Consider the following 13,360-nt stretch of genomic DNA (forward strand, 5'->3'; position numbering starts at 1 on the left):
CTTGACCACATGCTCACCAATCTGCCTGCCAGACAGACACATAACTCCCATAAAAGTGTACAGTGGTTAAGTTTCACCTTCACACTTAGGTTACCCTCCATTGTGTTGTGTGGCATTATCCCATTTAGCACGGTGATAACGCCACATAACATGGAGTATCCGAACTGTGAAAACAGAACTTTACTCCTGTAGACTTCAAACAGATCTAGCACTCAAGACAGAGCTTCTTTACATTCTCATCCCCCATCAACAAAGTCTCAGGAATCTCCGCTTCTTCCAGGGAAAAAAAGTGCCTCAGCCATCCCCATTCACCACCATCAGGCCGAGCTCAACCTCACTCTGAACAACTTTAAAAACTCCTTTCACTTTCTTCTGGTCAAACATAAGGCCCATCCGGGTATTCATAGCTGCACAATTATGTCTGTCACTTGGTGGAATGCATGGAACATTCCTTGTTCCAGTCCTACTCCAACCTCCACCCCCAACTCTTTCGCTATATCATTAAAGTTCATCGATTTTGCTTCCAAATTCCAACCCGCTCTCACCATCATCTCTCTTTTCTCTTCCCTTCCTTGACATCTGCATTCATTTCTGGGCATAGGCTGGCCACCAATATCTGCTACAAATTCACCAACTCCCAAAGTTCCCTGGACTATGTAGCCTTACATCCGGATTCCTGTAACAACTCTATTCCATTCTCCTCGTTCCTCCATGTTCTGATGATGCCAACTTCAATAAGGGAGCCTCCAAAACCTCCTCCCACAACTAAGGATTTTATAGCACCTAGCTGAGAGGACCATCAGCCAGGTCCAATCCATCTCCCACACTTCAGCCCTCTTCTGTCCCACAATAGTGATAGGGTCTTCCTTATCCTCACCTAGAATCCCACGAGCATTCAAATCCTTATACACATTCCCTCCCAGCAGTCTTCTGCGAGCACCATTCCCTCCAGGACACCCTGGTCCACTCATCCTTCACTCCCAACATGACTGTATGATACCATCCCCTGCAATCACAGAACATGCAACACCTGCCTGTTTACTTCCTCCCTCCTCACCATTCAAAACCCCAAACACAACTTCCAGATGAAGTTGCACTTTACAGGCACTTCACTCAAATCAATAACAAGTTCAACAATTCTTGAGCTTCAGGAACCATCTCCCATGTCTTTACCTAGACCCCACACACCAGCCCTTGTCATCACATGAGCTGATACCACACACAACACATTTGACAATTGCCCTGGGTCAGACAGGGGTGGGTGGGGGTCTCACATGCAGTGTGTTGCTGTCCAGTCTCCTGAATAGGGAGTGGACCTAGCAAGTGCTGGCTGCGTCAATCCCAATGAACTGATCTGAGTGTGTGGGCGGGGGCAGTGAGGCTTCAGCAATGCTGCAGGACCCTTACACACAAGGGTGTGTCTGCTCAGAAAGAAACCCTGAGACAGAGGGGGAGTAAGGCAGGCAGAGCAAGGAAAAAGGAACTTCAGAAAACTCCGAGCCCTAGAGGAGAGGCATTGAATCAATTAACCGAATAATCAAATTATCAGAACAAAATAGTGCCCGCCCATCTCATTCAGATAATCAAGGTTCCTCTGTACACCATTTCAGCCACATCCTGTATTCAATTGATACTAATATATTATTGCAACTGCACTAGCCATTCTCTTGTTTAATGTGACACCTTATTGATGGTCTTTTGGAGGCCCAAGTGCACTATCTCTACTGGCTCACTTTTGTATTTCCTACTATTCACATGCTCAAAACCCAATTAATCAAACATGATTTCCTTTTGTAAGTCTATGTTGACTATCCAATAGTATTCAAATTTCTTAAATGAGTTAATACCTCTTAATAATACATTCCAACATTTTCTGAAAACTGGTATCAGATTCATTTATTTTTGGTTCCCTTTGTCCTCTCCAACTTTCTTGAATAACAACAGTTGAAGAAAGCTCAGTTTTAAATCACCACGCTAAATGTTTTATTAAGCAGGATTAGTAAGAACAGAAGCATTTTCCACATCCCTCACAGCATTACTCTCCCCAGCAAAATACAGTCCCTTTACTTTTGCAATGCATACCATTATCTGGTGTACTAATCTAAACTCGTAGAGAATATTTTTAAAACGATGGTACAACATATAAGACTGTGTTTTAATATGTCACTTTTGATATTTTACCTTTGAGAATAATTAAAAAAACAAAATTCACATGAACAATAAAAGGTGTAACAGGGCGAGAGAATAACTAAATAATTATCTAAAATTAAAAGCAATAGATAAAGTCTACATCTAGAAGCTGATTTATGCATTGACCATAAAACTAGGCTCTCACCTGAGCTCCAGCTGGTGTGCTTACAAAAGGAAAAATAAAAATGGCTTATTCCTGATGAAACATTTATCAGGCCACAGTGGCATCAATTATTACTGAATTCCAATTGAATCACCAACCATTTATTTTCAGAGCTCTGTGCAAACATCCTTTAACTATAACCCCAGAGTGCCCACAGATTGTCTCAGAGGGTAATGCAAGCATGTTAATAATATGCTACATGTCTTAAGTTTGACTAGGTTTATCTTGGTGTTATTACACACAAATCATTGCTAGTTTAAAATCAACTGAGTGAAATGCCAATATACTCAAGGAGTGAGAAAGTTGAAATTTATTTCTCAATTTGAAATATCAGCATAGCCAGATAGTCTACAGCTGAGAATTTTTAAAGGTGATATTTAGAAATAAAAAGTAAACTGACATTTTGTCTTACCATTCAATGACATTTTTTGCAGCAGACGATCTGCCAGTTCTTGTGGAAACACCACAGCTTCCTTGAGACAGAATGAGCCATCTGTCCTCTCCCTACAAAATTTATCCAAGTTCACTCTCAAAAAATCTAAGCATATATCAGTTAATGAAAGGGGAGAGAAATCTTCCTGTTGATAGAAAAGAAAGAAAATCAATTAGAATTTTTTGATTTATGAAATCAGTACATCAATTTGTAAAATCTTACAACAAAACTCTTCAGAAACTATGACATTTAGGACTGTGAATTTTAATCCCTCTCCTCACTCCAATAATAAAAAACATAATATGACACTTCCAAAGCATTCATAGTCCCCCATAATATTAACATCCATTGAGGCTCTCATTTCACATGATAATAGAACCTTTACAATAAATTACTGACTTGTAATTACTCCTTCTGATGAACCACCTTCCTCTAAGATTTCAGCAATATGATCTTCCCGGAATGTTAAATAACACATTACAAACACTTCAGAATCCTACAGATGTAGGCTTCTTGTCTAACTAGCTGCACTGAACACACTGAAGACATTAAAACTGGCTGCAGGTTGGTAGCTGGTAGTCATATAAAAAAAAAAATCAGGATTTATAAAATAAAAAAAAGCCTTTAACTCTAAAGCAATATTGGCAAGTTTTCATATTCATCGTTCATCCTTCACATTTTAATTGCATTTATAAATCGAAGAAAAGTTCCTGCATACATTCCAAAACAATTATACTATTGTGCAGTGTCATTGCGGTAAAATATTCTGGAGCTACACATAAAACATGAACATAAAACACTACTAAAAATCTGGCACAATTCATTGCAAGATAATAATTTGAAGTCTTCCATATCCTAGAATTCAAAACCAATTTCAGTGAAAGTTAGTGGGAATTTTCCCTCACTAACTTTCACTGAAATTGGTATCGAATTCTAAGATACAGAATTCAATACCAATTTCAGTGAAAGTTAGTGAGAGAAAAATTCCAAGTGAGAGAATTAATGCAAAATGATTAGAATACAGTATTTATCCAATTCATTCAGTAGGTGGAGAAAACTGTAAAAGTACAGCTTATTTCAAAAAGTCTCCAATAATTAAAATTTCAAGAAATTAGGCTACTTGTAATTACTGTCCTACTTTTCGATGTGAAAGAGGCTGATCAGCAGTAAATAAAGACTTGGCTACTTACAATTAAGCCCATTTTTTAACACTTAAATGTGAATAGACGAGACAACTTATTCTAATATATTTAGTAATGGCACATGTGCAAATATTAGAATTTGCTGTCTGAACCAATCTTTCTCAATGATTAACACTAAGCCTCACTGCCAATCTCAAAGCAATATTTATACCATTAGAGAAAAATCAGAGTTAATATTTTGGGTCCAGTGACACTTCTTCAGAACGCTTCTGAAACATTAACTCTGATTTCTCTCCACAGATGCTACCAGGCCTGCTGAGATTTTCCAGCAATGTGATTTTGTTTCTGATTTCTAGTATCCACATTCTTTTATTTTTTTTTAAACTTGTACCATTGATTTTTTAAAATAGATGTACATCCTAAAATGAAAACTGAATTATAATGAATACTACTATGCTCTATGGCATGAAGTGCTGACAGCAACATGTGCAATTGCCCTGACTAAACAACCACTTCAGATCCTTAGTATTTAAAGTATTCTAAAAAGGAAAAATAGATCTAGGATGTAACCCATTGACATGTTATGCAGTGTGTTTTCAGAAGCTACTTTAAAGAATTCAGACTCCACTGGCTGGGCCAACATTTAGTGCCTATTGCCAGATGCCCTTGAGAAGATGGTAGTGAGTTGTCTTCTTGAACCACTGCAATCCATTTGGTATTGGGACAACAATATTTTGACCCAACACTGAAGAAACAGTAATATATTCCATATCAAGATGGTGAGTGGCTTAGAGGAGAACTTGCAGCTGATGATGTTGCTGTGCACCTGTCCTTCTGTGAAATAATAGTCAAGGGCTTGGAAGGTGCTGCCTAAAGAACCTTGAGTATTCCATCACACTCCCAACTTGCTTCTTGTAGATGGCAGACAGACTTTGGAAGCCCAAAAGGAGAATTACCCACAACAGGATTCCTAGCTTTTGGACGCCACAGTATTGAGATAGCTAGTCCAATTCAGTCTGTGGCCAAAAAGGTGAATTAAAACAAATAATACATACATACTGACTTTGCAATAATAGTCTAAATATGGCTTGAATCCAGAGTTAGGACATTAAAGGTGGAGTGAGCTTCTCTGAAAATTACAGCCTTGGCTGGCTTCAGAATCGGTTTTGCATTGGGAGCCAATTCACACTCTATATTTAGCAGGAGTGAGAGCACAAACTGCATTTTGAAAAGGTAACCTTAGCACTGTGAACAAATGTCAATGTAGTACTTCCCTTACACCCCCATTGGTCAATTTCCCATTATCTAAATTTAGACATTTCAAATTGCTTAAAATACTGCTAACTTGAACTCTTGCAATGCCAGAAGTGTACACAGGTAAGTAATAACTTCCTTTGACAAGTAGTAAGCTATTTGGCCATTTAAGGCTGCTCAACTTTTCCTCTCTTGCTTGCACCTCACAAACAGCGATTCCCTTGCCTCCTAAAAAAAAAACAAACTCAGCCATTAATTAAATTTAAAGATCCAGCTTCCCTTGAGAAAAGAAATCCAGATGTTCAACTCAAAACAAATCTCATTGCAGTCTTAAAAGGGAGAACTCTTGGTCTTAAATTTTGTCCCCTGGTTTTAGTGACATTCAGACAAGGAGACATCCTCCTGTTTCCATCTTGTTAAGTTCCCTCAAGATGCTATTTTTCCAATAGGCTCACTAATTCTTCCAAACTCCAATTTATATAGAACCTGCTCAACTTTTATGTACAAAATAAGCTCTTCAATCCTAATACAAGAAAATTGATCACAGTTGAAAAATTATAAATTGTAAAATTCTTGTTCAAACATCCAGATTTCAAAATTCAATCTGATATTATCTACTTACTACCACTTTCCTTTTCCACAATTTCTACATCCTTTCCCACCAAAAGCACACTGAACCAAATTGGAAACAAAAAGAAGACCGTAAGGCCAGAAAGTACCATTTCACATCCTCTTGTACATTTTACCATCTAATACATTAATGTGAAATAATTATACATCACAGTGTTGGTGAAATTTCTTGGAGAGGAGATTTGTTTTAGCTACATATCATCAGGAGTCTGGGCAGAATGGGGCAAAACTGTTCCCCACTATTGAAAGGACCAACACAAAGGTCACAAATTTAATGCAAGTGCAAAAGAAGCAAAAGGAAGTGGTATGAGAAACAAAATCATTAGCGAGTGGTTGAGAAGGCACTGCCTGTTGGTCTGGTGGGAGCAAGTTCAATCGAGGTATTCAAGAGGGACTTCGACTGGTAATTGAAAAGGAAAAATGTGTAGAGTTATGCATAAGAGCCAGGAGAATGGCACTCAATGAAACGCTAATTCAGAAGTAGTACTACGGACCAAATGGCTTCCTTCTGAGCTGTAACAATGCTGTGAAATAAGCAAGACGATCATAACCGTTGACTGTTTTGCGACTGGTGGTAAGATATCCTGTTGCTATTGCCAGCTACATGATTGACACATTCACAAAATGGCTTTGATTTCATAATTATAGTGCGAAACCAGTTAAACATGTCGAATATTAACAATTGTACAAAACCGATGAACAGTGATGTTTTAAGTACAATACTAGAAAAAGCTTAAATCACAAGAATCAAACAGGCCTATGAATGGATTACAATAGTATTTGTTGCTGCAATTTGTACACTTTTACTCCAATTCAGTGAAAGTTGTAAATTAACTCACCATTCAATGAAATTCATTTTCGCATGTATTTCTACTGAGGTACCAAAGGAAAAACTGAGATGCAAATTGGAAGGTATGTATGATACACACATAATGAATTGAGTGTGCGCGTTGTGAAAATAATTTTAATATTGGACAAAATGAGTACCAAAATAATTAATTATCCAAGTGAACTGTCCTCAATTCATTGTTTCACGAAACTAACATCCTTTCCGACTAACAGATCTTCGAATCGATTAGCATGGTGGCCCAGCCGCTTCAGGCATCAATTTTTAAAAAGCCGATCAAAGCATCTGTCAGGGAGCTGAGCTAATCCAGACTGAGGGTGGTGTCGGGTCACGAGCAGCAACGTTCAAAATTCCGAAAATCGTTAAACTTAAACTGCACGTCGTTCTCTTACCATGACGACAAGTGGCGGCCGCGAGACTAAGGGAGCTTCCGAAGGAATGAAAACTTGAACATGACTGGAAGAAAACAACAACCCGACAAAGATTTATTCACACTAGGCGGTGCACCTTACGAAGAGCGGGTCATTTTCGCAACCTAACTGCCGAAAGTATGCGTTGCTTTGTTTAAAATTTCTCTAAACAACAGCAAGAATTGTATGTTTATTTTGTTTATATATACGCCATGCAAATAATTCCAGACCCTATCACCACCCGGAAACACTTCCAGGGCTGACAGGGCAACATTTAACCCCGCCTTACCAATCCCTAGAAACCCATTGGCTAGCCTCCGCTGTTCTTCATTCACAGTGCCAGGTCATCCGTTCGAGCTATTGGTTGAATTAGTTGTCATTCAGATTGGGTCGCCGCTATTGGCGGTTCCCTTTGCCCTGGTCGATGAGGTTTGACGGTGATGCTTAGAGACAGATGTCGGTAAATGGAGAGGGTTGGACAAGGTACGGCGGAACGGAGTGGTTTGTGATGCACTGTCAGTGAATGAATGATTTCCGGTTTTCATTGCCAGGTAGTCCAGCATTGAGCTGGTAAAGTGGTGGCTTTACCTGTGTTGGTATTTGACCTTGGGAGTTAAGGCGAGGAGGCAGTTCAGGCGCTACTGGACTGATGAGTGATGGCTGGACTTATCAATTTCCAGAATGAAGCAGAAGTGAGAGAGTTTCTGGATAATTTAGGCATCGAGTATACTTATCAGTGTTACAGAGAGAAAGATCCGGAAGGTACTGAATTAAATCAGCCGCTTCTAAAAATGTATTTGATAATATGTAAGATTATTTAGCACTGGAGGGGACCAATTGACCCATCCTACCTATACCACTTATGTAAAAGTTCTTGTCTCACAGCCCTGTTAAAATAATATGCAAATCTTCTTTGCGACTTATTTTTGATTCTACTTCCACTATTTTTCAAGACAGGTAGCGTGTTCTTTTTTTAAAAAGGAACAGCATTGTCATATCTTGACTCTTTAAAAGTGTTGCTTTTAGTTCTTATTTTCGATGACAAGTACAAGGCATGGACTATATGTAGTCATAGTATCATGTTAAATGAAAAAAAATTAAGCCAATCAATTATTTTGAAACTTTCCTTTATGTGCAGGTCCCGTGAGCTCCTTACAAGTACGACATGAAATTTCTAATGAAGAATAAAATTGTGAATGTAAATTCCTTATATTGTAAATACACTATTACACAGTGATGGTGCTGCCGAGTCACTCCTGAATGCAATTACAATACCAGATTTACCTTGGCAATTTTAATTAAGAATGTGTGGACTTTGGAATTTACAAGTGTATAGATTTAAAATGGGAAATGTTTTCTGTGTGCACCTCTCTAAGCTTATTCCACGTGAAAGATATGCTTTGCCTTGATTGTGTGTGCAATGCCTAGGTCTAAATTCAAATCTTAAAATAATATGGTACTAAATAAAAACTGAAAGATCTACAGATGCTGTAAATCAGAAACAAGAGTAGAAATTGCTGGAAAAGCTTAGCAGGTCTGGCACCATCTGTGAAGAGAAAGTATAGGTGACATTTTGGGTCGAGTGACCCTTCCTCAGAACTGATGGGTCACTTGACGTGAAACATTAACTGATTTCTCTCCACAGATGCTGTCAGACCTTCTGAGCTTTTCCAGTAATTTCTGTTTTCCTTGCTAAAAATAGTGTGTGAGCTTTTTCTGTCACGTTTTTCCTCACTTGCACTTAAAGTTAAATTTCTCTCATTTAAAAACAAACTGAGTTTATCTTTCCACCTACTTAATGAGTGGGGAACAGGCTGAAAGGCTGTTCTTATGTCCATTGTATTGTCATGGTACAAGTAAACCAAGCATGATTGTGTGCAATCTTTTTCTTCAACTGTTTTCACAAAGTCTCTGAAGTATATAACTATAAAATAATTTGGGTGGCATTTCCTGAGATGAGTTTTCAAATCCCCATTAGACTTGAGAGTTTCTGATGGCAAATGTAAATCAACCAGCTGCCAGAGGCATACTCCCAATTGGCTATACACTGTTACACAATTGAATTTTTTTAAATTTCCATGTTACACAGGTAGAGTGATTTGATGAAAACAAACCTAATTGGAAAAAAATGACACTGAGGTCACTTTCTCAAAACTAGTACAAAATGAGATGAAGTGCATGTTCTGAGTTGAGGGCTGTTTAAAATTGATGCTTATTTTTCAATGGTTTTACAATAAGTAAATCCACTTGTGGTTATCACAATATATTACATTATTTAACCATTTTTAATTGAAAACATTTTAAGTAAATCTGTTAAGGTTGCTTAGCAGAACAGCTGGAGTATATGTATGGTTTTTTTAAAATTAACAAAGACTTCCTATACTTTTTTCATTAAGTTTAACACTTAACTTTTGTCAGGGTGTCAAAGGCTTGCTGATTACTTGGAAGGGATTAAAAAAAATTATGAAGCAGCTGCTCAGGTATTGAAACACAACTGTGAGGAAAACCAGCACGGAGAAAGCTGCTATAAACTTGGCTCTTATTATATAGTTGGAAAAGGTACAGTGTGTCTTTTTTCGCCCTTCTATTTCTATTTTGATTTGCTTGCATCAGCATTGTTGACAGTCTATCAATTACAGATTTCTAAAATATGTACAGGAGCTGAGAGTACAGTTGCCTCTAGTTATTGGAAATCAGATGATAGCTTGCTAGAGGTCTATAACACTGAGTTTTCTTTTAAAAATGTGAAAAGCTCGCTGAAGTAGACAGCTACAGTCACGCTTTGTTCAGAAGTATGCTAAGTAGTAATACTACTAATTAATGTAAAACTAACAAGGTATATTTTACATCACACCATTTAATGTGATCATGGCTGATCATGCAACTTTAGTATTACATTCCTGCTTTCTCCCCATACCCCTTGATCCATTTAGCCCCAAGGACCATGTCCAGCTCCCTCTTGAATATATGTAACAAACTGGTACCAACACCTTTTCTGTGGGAGAGAATTCCACAGGCTTACAACTTTTGAGTAAAGAAATTCTTCCTCAACTGAGTCTTGAATGGCTTACCCCTTATTCTTAGACTGTGATGCCTACTTCTGGACTTTCCCAACATCAGGAATATTCTTCTGCATCTAGCCTCTCTGGTGCCATCACAATATTATATGTTTCTGAGATCTCTCCCCTCATTCTTCTAAATTCCAATGAAAACAAGCCCAGTTGATTCAGTCTTTCTTCATACATCGGTCCTGCCATTTCGGGAATCAGTCTGGTGTACCTTCGCCAGACTCAATCAATAGCAAGAATCCTTCCTCGGACTAGGAGACCAAAACTGCACATAGCACTCAGGGTGTGGCCTCACCAAGGCCCTGTGTAACTGCAGGATGACATCCCTACTCCTACACTCAAATCCTCTTGCTACGAAGGCCAGCAAACCATTAGCTTTCTTTACCACCTGCTGCACCTGCATGTCAACCTTAAGTAACTGTTTCATCATGACACCCAGGTCTCGTTACACATCATCTTTTCCTAAACTGCCACCATTCAGATAATAGACAGGCAGCAGGATGGAAGAACACAGCGAGCCAGACAGCATCAGGAGGTGCAGACGTCGATGTTCCAGGTGTAACCCTTGCGATAATCTGCCTTTCTGTTTTTGCCACCAAAGTGGATAACCTCACATTTATCCACATTATATTGTATTTGGCCACTCAGCCAGCCTGTCCAAGTCACCCTGCAGCCTTTTAGCATCCTCACAGCACAGCCTGCCACTCAGCTTAGTGTCATCCGCAGATTTGGAGATATTGCATTCAATTCCTCATCCAAATTGGTAATGTATATTGTGAACAGCTGGGTTACATTTGACCGCAATGCTGTAAAACCGCAGCATCAGTCACAAACACATTCCTGCGCTGACACGGGGACCAAATTGAGCATTCATTGATTCATATTAGCTTGATGTTCATTGTTGCCACCAAGTCTGTTCAATATTGGTACCCATGCCATTGAAAAAAACATACACTTAAGAAAAATACTGTACCACCAATCATTGTAATTTAAAATTACAATCTGCACCAGTAACATACCTCTTGATTAGTGTATTATGGCTGAAGTTGCTGATATAGATCAAGATGAAACATAACTGCAGAATTAGTACATAGGCATTATGCTTTTCACAATTCAATTTGAAATAAAACAAAAATTAATCCCATTTCACTGAAGTCCTATTAACACTTAATCTGACAAAAGATAAATGTTTACAACCACTGCCTCACTATCTTGCTTAATATAATCTTAATCTTATCGATGAACATTGATTTTGGTAACTACATTAGTGGGGAATTGGCTAAAACATCACTACTGTTTTTCTATGTTATGAACAGTGACATATCTTCAGAATAAATCTGAATGTTGTCTTTACCTCAGGTGGATTACAACAAAATCTGAAGACAGCCTACGAATGCTTTGTTAAATCATGTGAAAAAGATGGTAAGAAGTCAGTTGATGCTTGCCATAACGCTGCATTGTTAGCTCATGATGGACAAGTATTCGATACGAAACCAGACTCTGTGAAAGCCAGAGATTACTACACCAAAGCCTGCAATGGAAATTTTGCACCCAGCTGTTTCAACCTAAGTACCATCTACATCCAGGGAGCATCAGGAGTGACCAAGGATATGGGCAAGGCCCTAAAATATTCTCTGAAAGCATGTGATCTAGGGCATATCTGGGCATGTGCAAATACAAGTCGAATGTACAAATTAGGAGAGGGTACACCTAAAAATAATGAAAAAGCTGAACTTTTCAAAAACAGAGCAAAGGAATTGCATAAGGAGCAAAAGGAATTTTCACAGCAATTAAAGTTTGGACAGTAAAATCAAGTTTTGGTTTAGTTGATTTTTTTTTTATTGATGTATCTGCTCAGTAAAATTGTGCAAACGTTGAGGACAGATTTGGGTTCAACAGTGATTTGAGACCGTATGCTATGCTGAACTAGCATATGAATGTTGGTCAGATGAAAGTGAAATCAATTTGTGATTGGTACTTCTGGAACAGTCTCCAGTAGCAAACTCATTTTAAAGAGCAATGGGAGAAGAAACTACAAGTTGAAGACAATCAGAGTATTCTTATCAATAAGCAAAAGATTTTGAAGTATATAAAATGCACATTTATTAATCAAATTCTAATTATTTTAAAATGCTCATTTGTCTTGTGGCAATGTGTGAAGAAAGTGTGTCTAGCCACATTTTGAAGCTGGAGTTGTGGGTAAATTCACTGCAGAGCATCCGCAATGCTGAACCTGTTGTAGATGGCATATTCAAAGAGGTGGTCATGCCATAAGTGAAAACTGAACAGATAAAAAAAGGCATGATTGACCGCCAAGCAGAGTAGAGGAAGGCAGGTGGTTCAGAAGTCCCCACTTTCTAACCGAGATTCTGTTTTGGATACTTTTGGAGAAACTTTATGGCACCATGAGTTGGTTTGTTGCACAAAGGGGGAGGAAGATAATGGCAGGGCTATATATAGGGATGGGGAAGGGAATAGATAGGTAGCTGCAAAAGTAACTGCAGGTACTAGCGAGTTTTGAGAAGATTTGTAGCTCAGGTTGAGGTTCTGGATCTACGTTTGCTTGCTGAGCTGGAAGTTTCATTTTCAGGTGACATCATCAGAGAGCCTCCGATGAAGCACTCGTGGTATGGCCTGCTTTCTATTTATGTTAGGGTTTCCTTGGGTTGGTGATGTCATTTCCTGTGGTGACATCATTTCCTGTTCTTTTTCTCAGGGAGTGGTAAATGGGATCCAAGTCAAGGTGTTTGTTGACCGAGTTCTGGTTGGAATGGCACGCTTCTAGGAATGTTCATGCACGTTGCTGTTTGGCTTGTCCTAGGATGGATGTGTTGTCCCAGTCGAAGTGGTGTCCTTCCTCATCTGTATGTAAAGATAGTAGTGAGAGTAGGTCATGTCTTTTTGTGGTGTTCATGTATCCTGGTGGTTAGTTTTCTATGTGTTTGTCCATTATGTGTTTGTTACAGTTCTTGCTTGATATTTTGTAAATGTCATTAGTTTTGCTAGTTGTCTGTTTAGGGTCTTCCAAATTCATTAGCTGCTGTTTTAGTGTGTTGGCTACCATGATGCCAAGAGGTCTGAGTAGTCTGGCAGTCACTTCCGAGATGGCTTTGATGTAGGGGAGAGTGGCTAGGGTTTCTGGATGCGTTTTGTCTGCTTGTTTGGTTTGTTGCTGAGAAATCGGCGGACTGTGTTCATTGGGTACTCGTCCTTTTTGAATACA

The 13,360-nt window shown here is 38.6% G+C and overlaps 2 protein-coding genes across 4 annotated transcripts in view; one reads left to right on the top strand and one right to left on the bottom strand.

Annotated features, from left to right (window-relative positions):
- zyg11 (zyg-11 family member, cell cycle regulator) overlaps positions 1–7,307 on the bottom strand; it is a 66,569-nt gene extending 59,262 nt beyond the window's left edge. The window contains exons 1-2 of one of the 3 annotated variants that reach the window (XM_043699173.2): positions 7,052–7,307; positions 2,766–2,931 (exon numbers count right to left, since the gene is read on the bottom strand). In XM_043699173.2, coding sequence (XP_043555108.1) covers positions 2,766–2,931; positions 7,052–7,054 — 169 coding nt within the window. In that variant the 5' untranslated portion in view covers positions 7,055–7,307. Of the gene's footprint in view, positions 1–2,335; positions 2,355–2,765; positions 2,932–6,651; positions 7,018–7,051 lie in introns of those variants that run through there. The other 2 variants (XM_043699174.2, XM_043699175.2) reach the window with 2 other exon arrangements.
- A 284-nt stretch (positions 7,308–7,591) lies between these two features.
- coa7 (cytochrome c oxidase assembly factor 7) lies at positions 7,592–12,748 on the top strand. The gene is made up of 3 exons (XM_043699180.2): positions 7,592–7,831; positions 9,488–9,628; positions 11,497–12,748. The coding sequence occupies exons 1-3, from the start codon at positions 7,726–7,728 to the stop codon at positions 11,943–11,945; spliced, it is 696 nt and encodes a 231-aa protein (XP_043555115.1). The 5' UTR covers positions 7,592–7,725; the 3' UTR covers positions 11,946–12,748.
- The last annotated feature ends 612 nt before the right edge of the window (positions 12,749–13,360 follow it).

Source organism: Chiloscyllium plagiosum, unplaced genomic scaffold (genome assembly GCF_037043375.1).
Source record: "Chiloscyllium plagiosum isolate Xiang-an unplaced genomic scaffold, Cpla_swu_hap1 HiC_scaffold_9, whole genome shotgun sequence".
Classification (NCBI taxonomy): domain Eukaryota; kingdom Metazoa; phylum Chordata; class Chondrichthyes; order Orectolobiformes; family Hemiscylliidae; genus Chiloscyllium; species Chiloscyllium plagiosum.